The sequence below is a fragment of the Gymnoscopelus braueri genome (assembly GCF_963280865.1).
Source record: "Gymnoscopelus braueri genome assembly, chromosome: 19".
NCBI classification, from domain to species: Eukaryota; Metazoa; Chordata; class Actinopteri; order Myctophiformes; family Myctophidae; genus Gymnoscopelus; species Gymnoscopelus braueri.
This window is the reverse complement of record NC_137621.1, coordinates 8,471,101-8,481,631: the sequence shown is the minus strand read 5'-3', so window position 1 is coordinate 8,481,631 and position 10,531 is coordinate 8,471,101. Positions and strand designations below refer to the sequence as shown.

The 10,531-nt window shown below is 41.5% G+C and overlaps 1 protein-coding gene across 1 annotated transcript in view; it reads left to right on the top strand.

The window, feature by feature from the left end:
* The window catches only part of LOC308074634 (striatin-3-like), a gene marked incomplete at its 5' end in the record, with an annotated part of 32,550 nt that overhangs the window by 7,091 nt on the left and 14,928 nt on the right, over positions 1-10,531 (top strand). The window contains 7 exons of the mRNA XM_080414141.1: positions 5,617-5,766; positions 6,990-7,119; positions 7,844-7,982; positions 9,148-9,290; positions 9,392-9,570; positions 10,122-10,169; positions 10,362-10,483. Of these exons, the coding sequence (XP_080270267.1) occupies positions 5,617-5,766; positions 6,990-7,119; positions 7,844-7,982; positions 9,148-9,290; positions 9,392-9,570; positions 10,122-10,169; positions 10,362-10,483 (911 nt within the window). The remainder of the gene's footprint in view (positions 1-5,616; positions 5,767-6,989; positions 7,120-7,843; positions 7,983-9,147; positions 9,291-9,391; positions 9,571-10,121; positions 10,170-10,361; positions 10,484-10,531) is intronic.

The window sequence follows — 10,531 nt, the reverse complement described above, 5'->3', positions numbered from 1 at the left end:
CAATCTAATATCCCATTTGTTTAATATACTGTATAATTGAATGTAAATAAAATTGCAATGTAATAAATTGCAATGTAAATACCTAAATAATATTGCCATACAGTTTATGTCCATAACACAACGTAGGCGGTCGTAGAATAAAGTGTGTGCGTCAGTGCAAACATTTGTGACATGTACACAAATGTAGATTTTCTTTTTAATTAATTGACATTTGATCATTCTTTTTTATTTTTTCACTGAGAAAGAATTTAATCCAAACCAACAAAACAGAATCCAATAACTCTCAGGAAAGATCATAGAATAAAGAATCCACATAATCTACAACTGAGCAGCCAAAATAACAAATAAATGATCTCACCAGTTTAATCATCATTGGTAGAAAGTCTCTGGTGTATCACTTACTTGTGAAATAGATTGTCCATAAGTGACAAAGGCTCTCATGTAGCCTATTCTCCTTGTGTTTTAACAACATGACTCATGTACATATCATGTGACAAGTGGTGTAAAGTAACTAAGTACAAGTTTGGCCCTCACATCTAGAGTGCCTTTTGTGCCCATATATGGAGATCCCTTATGTCATCAATATATGGCCATATATGGGCATGCTCCCTTTTATGCCCATATATGGAGAGCCTTGATGTCATCAATATATGGCCATATATGGGCATGCTCCCTTTTATGCCCATATATGGAGATCCCTGATGTCATCAATATATGGCCATATATGGGCATGCTCCCTTTTGTAGCCATAAATGGAGCTGACTAATTTCTTTGCGCCAGGCTCAGCCATAAACAAACCACGGCCTTGTCACTATGACAACAAAAACAAACCACGGCCACGTCACTATGACAACATAACCATAAACAAACCATGAGTCAGCTCCATACTGTATATGCTAGCCTTTTTTACTACTGTCATGCTAGCCTTTTCACAAACTTTTTCAGGTCAAGGACCCCCAAAATGACATGTATCTGGCTGCCGACCCCCCCCCCCCCCCCCCCCATCTCAAAAATATTTTGTGCAAATTCTAAATCCATATTTTATACATACATACATTTATACATGCACCGAGTGCCACGCTATGAGCTTGTAGATCTGCTATTTTTGAATAGCCAAAGTATAAAATATGTCGGGCAGAAAACTCCTTTATCTAACAATTTATTTTCCGTAAATGAATGCCCTACTATAGACTAATCCACAGACGCGCTGCCTGTAGCTGCCTGTAGGCGGCCATTGCTGCGGTGTCGCGTCCACGGAGCGTTGACACCGCAGCAATGGCTGCGCGCAGAGCAGTGCTCCGTGGATTCGTGTATAGGATCATTACTACAGCGTCACACAAAAGTGTCAAAAGTAGCTCTAAACGCGACGCGTTTAGGGATGCCAGGTTGATGTAAGTGCAAACTGGCACAATAATCTTATGAATTGAATTTGAATTGAAATAAAAATGATTATTAAAATGATTATTATTATTCTCCCCCATTTTTCTTTCCTTCTGCCCCGGTTTGATAAAAAAAGTTTGAAAACCTTCGAGCTTACTGTGTGTGTGTGTGTGTGTGTGTGTGTGTGTGTGTGTGTGTGTGTGTGTGTGTGTGTGTGTGTGTGTGTGTGTGTGTGTGTGTGTGTGTGTGTGTGTGTGTGTGTGTGTGTGTGTGTGTGTGTGTGTGTGTGTGTGTGTGTGTGTGTGTGTGTGTGTGTGTGTGTGTGTGTGTGTGTGTGTGTGTGTGTGTGTGTGTGTGTGCGTGCGTGCGTGCGTGCGTGCGTGCGTGCGTGCGTGCGTGCGTGCGTGCGTGCGTGCGTGCGTGCGTGGTCCAGGCGAGGATAGCGTTCCTCCAGGGAGAGAGGAAAGGACAAGAGAACCTGAAGAATGATTTGGTCCGACGAATAAAAATGTTGGAATACGCTTTGAAACAAGAGAGGCAAGTTACAGTAACAAGCATTCATCTTTATAACAATATATTGTTGTGACAGCGTCAAATATATTTCTGTAAATGTATTGTATGAATGTGTCAGTGCTGCAATGTTATATATAAGATTTGTATGGATATCCAGATACTATACATAAAAAATAATTTGATTAATAATATGATGATTAAAGATGCTCTAATATTATTTATATGCATTTTTTGTGTTTTCCCCACAGAGCTAAATATCACAAATTAAAATATGGAACAGAGTTGAACCAGGGAGTCAAAACGTCCAGCTACCAGACAGGTAGGACATCAGATCTACATAACTGTACAGAAAGTCTATGATGCTGACCTTGCTGGCAGCATGTACATTTTGCACTGCTCAGTGCAGTTGTTTGTGTGATTAGCCCCCGGTCAGACTCACAGACCCTCTTCTAGATGGCTCAGGAGACCTAAATGACTTTTTGTTTTTTAGTTTGTCTGTTTCACGTTGTATACTTTTTGAAATGTTTAACTTTATACTTTTATAATGGAGTCAAAGTGGCTCTGATCAGGCTCAAACCTTGCCCAAATTTGGAGTCACACGTCATAGATCATTGGTTCTCAAAGTGGGGTCCGGGGACCCCCAGGGATTCTTGTTCAGTGTTGGAATAGTTACTACAACATAGTAATATGTTACTTATTACATATTACTCGTTTAAAAAGTAATGTAGTTACTTTACTTATTACTCCCTGCCAAAAGTAACTAGTTACTTTTTACTTAGTTACTTTTTTTTTCTCGCCCCCAGTAATTGCATCCTTTCTCCCCAAAAGTCTGACTTTGCATTTTCAACATTAGCAGTTGTTTTTTTCCTCTTTTCTGCAGCCTACATTGTAAAATCCTCATTGTTGATTTAACTCTGAAAAGTGTTCTGTACACATGACGGGTCCATTTGGTTCTATTTGTACACTCATTTCAATTATATTAACACTAAGACTTTTACTGTGTATGACATAACTTACAGACTAAATGAAAACCATTTGACTATGAATTGAATACTAAGGACCTCAATGGAAACAAGACCGCAAGGACTTTTTTGGAAGTATTTTAAATGTATTTCATGTATTTTTTTCAAATTCAAACACCTGGGCTCAAACAGATAATGACTCATCATGAGACACAATCTTTGAACAACTTCTGTTGTTTATTAAACAAAATGTATTCTAATAAAATACAAAAATAAAAAGGCTCCCATAGCAACACATATCATCGTGGCAGAATGTAGGAGCAAATGCAAGTAAAAAAAATCAATCATTCTGTATGACTGCCGTATATATATATATATATATATATATTGAAAATAGCCAACCTACAAGCTTACGGCGCGTCTTCATTGGTTAACAAGTCGCTTATAATAAGCAGACATGGCAACACTGTTTGATCCGGTTTAAGGCCCGCCCTTCCGCAGCTGATAATTCACACATAGACAAGTGCGCAACGTTTCCGTATCCGTTCTAGACCGGATCAGCAAGCAGCCTGCATAGCAACTGGATCCCAATCAGTCTACCATTATATCATTTGACCAAAAACAACACAGGATCAAATAAACACACTCAAACCCAGAGTACCACCAAGGCTCGTGAAAAAAAGTAATAAATTACTTTTTGAAAAAAAGTAAAGGTAATAATATTACTCAAAACGTGAAAGTAATTAGTTACGTTACTAGTTACTGGGAAAAAGTAATAATATTACTTCAAGTTACATATTACTTTAGTTACTTTCCAACACTGTTCTTGTTGGGGTACCAGGGGGTCCCCAGCTAAATAGGTTAATGCATGTCACAATCATTTTAACCACTTTAACCATTATTGTATACTTTGGCTATTCAAAAATAGTAGATATAGCTTGTAGAGCTGCTATTTTTGAAAAATCCTGAAAATGTGCGCATATCTTTGAATATATAATATATATTTAGCCCTTAGCTGAGAGAGAGATGAAGCACTACATTGTGTTGCAGATAAAACTTTTTCATGCATTTCATAGATAGCCTCATAGACTTGTTTGTCAGCACTACCATCAGTGTTTGTTTGTTTACACATCATCTTTTCTATTAATATGTTGGATTCATGCTAAATGTGTTTTTTCAGACAGTTAACGTTTTAAACCCTCACTATTAGTCAACTTGACCGTTGGCTGTGTACTTGGTCTGCTCTTTTTCCCTCTACATCAACTCTCTGAAAATGGCAGATTTACAAGCTCACAACGGCGTTGGGCATAGACAAGTTTGGGTTCCCCTGCTGTAAGCTGTGGCGTGTCAGGCTGTCGGACAGTGAGCTGTTGACTGAGATTTTTAACCACTTAAAGCTGGAGTCCAAAACCTTTTGTGTGTTTGAAACATTACTATACTGTACGTTTTATACCTCTCATGCCAGGAACACATCTGTGTCATTTTAGATGTCTCTATATATATATTTATTTATCATCCTCTGTAGCAGATATACAAAAAAAAAAAAAAAAGAACATCCGAGAGCTTAAACTTTTGGCTATGACTGAAAATTACTTTCCCTTATGTTCATTAAAAATAGATTGAAAATAATCAATCAATAGTCAAATAATCAAAGGAAATAAAACAAATCATTATGAATTCCATAAATCTCTATATATAGACCCCTTAACAGACGACGTCACACTGGTTGCAACCGTCATACTGTGCAAGCCAACACACAAGAGGGGGTTGGGGTGTGCTGAAACCAGCGCACCCCGAAACAACAGGTTGAGAATTGATTGTATGAAACAATCACCTGTGCATCCAGTCTCAATGTTGGTAAACAAATAATTGGCCTATTTATTTACTTTTTAATTAACTTTAGGCCAAATGAAAGTCATTTTCAGTAAAAGCCAAAAGGATTTTTTAAATGTCATGTTCCCATCTGCTACAGAGGCTGAGTTTTTCAGAAACTCATTTTTTGTTATTAGAATGGGCTTCTGGTCTAAATTGGTTAACACAATATAACTGGTTCATGTGCAGTGTGGTCTCCTTACTCTTCCATTGAAGCGTTTAGATCCTATGGTCTGGTAGGACACCCACTGGTTGACAAGAGGTACTGCATGTTATACTGAGAGTCCAAAGAGAGTCTCAGTCACAGCTCAACAGTAGACATTTTGGCACTAATGCAGGGGATGTGGGTTTGAATCCCTAGCAGAACACTAATCTTACAGATTTCAGCTTTAAGCTCTATTTTATACTTCATCATAAGATGGTGTCTTCTTTTCAAATGTTGGAACATTTTTGCCTACAATGACATGCCCCCAAAATCTCTCTCTCTCTGTCTCTCTGTCTCTCTGTGTCTCTGTGTCTCTCTCTCTCTGTCTCTCTGTCCCTGTCTTTCTCTATGTAACCTCGGAGGAAAGCCTGGTATTCGTTATTAAATGGCCTGTGTGATCATTTATATTTATTTAGTATTTTGTCCTAAAATGACAATGCCCTTGATCGCGGCCGGAGTTGTTTGGGGGTGAGGCATATAGGGTTGCTTCCGCTCCCAACCGGATCACACACCCGAAAAAGGTATTGATCCCAGGCTAGTCTCTATGTCTCTCTCTCTGCAGGTATCTTCAGGAGATAGGCTACACACACACTATCCTAGACGTTAATGTCTCTCTCTCTCACTCTGATTCTGATTCTGATTCTGATTCTGTCCCTGTCTGTCTCTATGTCTCTCTCTCTGCAGGTATCTTCAGGAGGTAGGCTACACAGACACTATCCTAGACGTTCGTTGTCAGAGAGTTCGTTCTCTGTTGGGTTTGTCGTCCTCTCAGCACAACGGCGCCCTGCTCATCAACGGAAACGACGCCAAGAGGAAAGAGCAGGAGCTGAAGAGGTACACACACACACACACGCACACACACACACACACACACACACACACACACACACACACACACACACACACACACACACACACACACACACACACACACACACACACACACACACACACACACACACACACACACACACACACACTGCGCCCCCTACAGATCTGGTCAATGGAATTTTTCTATTGACCAGATTTTTCCATCCGGTGAAATATTTTCTTTTCTGTCCAAAAAGTGTATTTTAGACGTGAGGTGGGGGGCTCAAAGTGTTCCCACTAAGTAGAGTAGGCTTTCAACTTTTTATTATTTTTACTAAAGACTGCTGTGGTGCAAAGGCTCGAAAGCGCCATAGCGTTAAGGAGAACTCCTTCTCGCTATGGACCAGAGCTAAATGAGATGTAAAGCCCAAAACATATATTAATTTGTTCATACTGTGCGACTCGTTCACTCGCGGCCACTTTATTCAGTTCTTTTTTGGCGCAACACCTCTGCATGATAGAGTAGATAGATATTATTTAGTTAACTATAAAAACAGGAAGATTGCATCTGTGATAAAGTGGAAAGAAGCTCATCGCTAACGTAACGAGGTGTAATGATCAGTTGGTTGGTGCATGTATCTGCAAACACGCATGTGACGTTACCTATAAATATGGCCGATACATTTATTCTTTGGCCGATAAAATATAATCCTGTCGGCCATGGTGGCTGGCTCCAAAATTGTCTAGTGGAAACCCTGAGTGGTTAATGTGAAAAAATGAAAAATATAGTCCCTATCGCACAAAGATTTGGCGGTCTCCCCTGCAGTATCTCTGAGGACCTGTTGATGACCCCTGCTTTTAACAGTTTGATAACGGATCATGTACCATTTATACATTACTAGACCATACCCGTGGGGGGATATGCGCACATGATTTGGCAACCCGGGAGCCAGCGAACACAAAAACGCTAATAAACAGCTGACATTTCGGGAAAGTGAAAAACGGGCTTCGCTGTTCTGTGCGCATGGTAATGGTGAATGGCTGTGTGCAAATTCAGATCAATTGCTCCAGCCACTGAGGAGAACCGGCAGAACAGATTTTTCACACCACTACAGAGCTTTGATTAATTATAGGAGGATATCCCGGCCGTGATTACTGTAATATCTGTGAATATGTATTTATACACTGTGTGTGTGTGTGTGTCTGTGTGTCTGTGTGTGTGTGTGTGTGTTTCTGTGTGTGTGTAGGAGTCCTGACGTGTTGGAGACGTTTAACTTCCTAGAGAACGCCGACGACAGCGATGAAGACGAGGATGATGAGGGAGACATTATCGATGACATCACAGATAAACACAGACCAAAAAAACACAAAACAAAGGTACACACACACACACACACACACACACACACACACACACACACACACTATGAATAGTCATGTGATGGGAAATTATTCGTATTGTTCATTCATTTTGCAGCTGGTGTGTAAAGACCTTAAAGTTATACATTGCAAGTCCACAAATAACGATTTTTAGCAGCCTCTGCTGGTCATTACCGTCACTGCAGGCCGTTCCTTTATTCCTCTGTTACCCAGAATTCCATTTGTTTTCACCGGAAGACGGAAGCGTTTCAAAAAGCGTTCTTTTAATTGTTTTATACTACAGTGTATCTGTGGATCGTTTTTTTTCGATCTTCAAATCATACAATCTCTTAAAATCAGCGTGAGTTTCCTTTTTGTTATTAGCGCGGTAGTTCCTGGCCAAACAGGAAACCGGTGCTTTTCCGCTTCCGTTTTCCGGCTACATGACGTCATTTTCGCGGAAAAAAAAATATATATATAAAAGGCTTTCGGGGGTGAAATTCATGGAGTGGGTGTTGTGAAACTTTTGCCACTCACAAAAGATATACAATTTAACTTTAGTTTTGTTGAAAAAGTTACCTAGTATTACTTTAAGTATAAAAAAAGCATTAGGTATAATGTGTATATAATATCGTTGTTCTCCATTTGAATCCTGAAATGTAACAGTTTTGGACATATGAGGTTGCCATCCTACAGAGACAATACGAAATGTGTAATACCGTGTGTGTGTGTGTGTGTGTAGATGTGTAATGAGGGTCTGGCTACGGAGCAGGGTGATGATGAGGAGGAGGAGGAGGAAGTGATGAAGGAGTTTGATTTTCTGGAGGGGGAGGGGGAGGGGGCTGGAGAGGCCCGCAGCTCTGGAGACGGAACGGAATGGGGTGAGACACACACACACAAACACACACACACACACACACACACACACACACACACACACACACACACAACACACACACACACACACACACACACACACACACACACACACACACACACACACACACACACACACACACACACACACACACACACACACACACACACACACACACACAGGGGTAGGGAATCGGAAGGTTCCCTGTTTAATCCCCGGCTTCAAAGGGGTTTGTGTCAAAGTGTCCTTGAGCAAGACACTGGACCCAGGGCTCAAAATGTAAGAAACACCTACAATATTATGTACAACATTTCTGTATGTACGTGATTTCCTTTATTGATAAAAATGACAGTATACCAGTACGGTTTACAAGTGACATATTAACCCATTCAATCCGGGAACGCATCTGTGTCATTTTAGATTTTTAACAACAGCCTATAACCATTATTTTACACTTTGGCTATTAAAAAATAGCAGATATACAAGCTCATAGCTCATATATTTGGGTTACTATGTTACTATGTCAGTGGTTCTCAAACTTTTCCATGTCAAGGACCCCAAAATGTATATGTATTTGGCCAAGGACCCCCATCTCATCATCTCGTTCCAGGGACCCCCCAGAAGCAAAGATTTGAGTTACAAATGTTCGCTTGAAAAAAAATATATTCAAAGATTTGCACACATTTTTACGATTTCTCAAAAATAGCAGATCTACAAGCTCATAGCGCGGCACTCGGTGCCACGCTATGAGCTTGTATATCTGCTATTTTTTAGACAACACCGACAATGCCGACACTTTTTCATGTCAAGGACCCCCAACATTATATGTATTAAGGCCGCCCTTGACATGAAAACGTTTGAGAACCACTGTTTGACGGAAGTGTTTGAAACTTGTGGGGAGGCGACAGTCTGGCTCGAGAGACTAAACCAGTGGTGTAGTGGAGAGTATATACATTGTTAGCCAACTGTTATACAGTCACTCAACTATCACAGTGACATCTCTGCTCTGTCATCTCAATGAGAACTCTCTCTCTCTCTCTCTCTCTCTCTCTCTCTCTCTCTCTCTCTCTCTCTCTCTCTCTCTCTCTCTCTCTCTCTCTCTCTCTCTCTCTCTCTCTCTCTCTCTCTCTCTCTCTCTCTCTCTCTCTCTCTCTCTCTCTCTCTCTCTGTGGAGCCGTTGTCCTTCCCAACAGGAAGTGGGAAGTCTTTCATGTTGGGGGCGGGGCCAGACGATGTCCTAGAGAGTGTCCTTGGATTGGGTGAACTCGCTGACCTCACCGTTACCAACGACGAAACGGACTACAGTTACGACGTAAGACACGCACACACACACACACACACACACACACACACACACGCACTCGCAAACAGTTCACTTACACACACAACGTGTGACATCCTGCTCCTCTACAGCTGTTGTCCAATAAGGAGTCTTCGTTCCGTAAGACGTGGAGTCCTCAGTTCGTCCTGCGGAGTCACTTTGACGGAGTCCGGTGTCTGGCCTTCCATCCTGTAGAACCCTGCTTGATCACCGTCTCTGAAGACCACACGGTTAAGCTGTGGAACCTCACCAAAACGCTACCTACTAAAAAGTACGTAGGTACTAATGCTGTTACTACCACTATTTATTACTACTACTACTACTACGACATCTATTCAGACAGTAGACTATACAATAGACACTACATTCATTCACATAGGGGCGTCTGGGTGGCGCAGGGATAGAGTTTCTGCCCTCCTCTGTGGAAACTGGGATTTGATTCCTCTGCAGTTGCTTCCGCTTCCAGCGAACAGAATTGAAGCCAGCAGGGGAGGGTGATCTCTGTCACTGCACCTGTCCTGCGGGGAACAGAGCAGGGAGGGATGGCGTGTTCCTCCACATGCGTTACGCAGTCCTAGTGAGACTGGAGGCTGGAGACTTCTAATGTGTTACCAGGGGACACGTGTGGTTGTCTGTGCCTTCCCCAACACCAACACTAGGGGTCAGCAGTGACAGGGACTTCACTATACTGTACACATGAGGAGGGTTGGCATAACGACTAAATTGGGGAGAACATTTAATTGTGGTCTGATGATTATAAGGATGATGACATTTATGCTAATGATGATGATGATATTCATGAAGGTGTCTGTGCTTTTATAGAAGTGCCTCATTCGATGTGGAACCCATCTATACGTTCAGAGCTCACAGGTATGCATCAACACACTCATAGTTTGTATTTGGCCACACACACGCACACACACATACGCACGCACGCACGCACGCACGCACACACACACGCACACACACACACACACACACACAGAGCGACAATACACATGCAAAATCCTCCTAATGCGATAAATAAGTGAGAACTGAATTGTAACCTTTGTGTTTTGCTAGCGGAGCGGTGTTGTCGTTAGCGGTTAGCTCCAGTGGAGCTCAGTGTTTCACTGGAGGAGTGGACTCTACCATCTGCTGCTGGAACGTACCAAGTTCTACTGTTGACCCATACCAGAACTACGGTAGGGTGTACACACACACACACACACACACACACACACACACACACA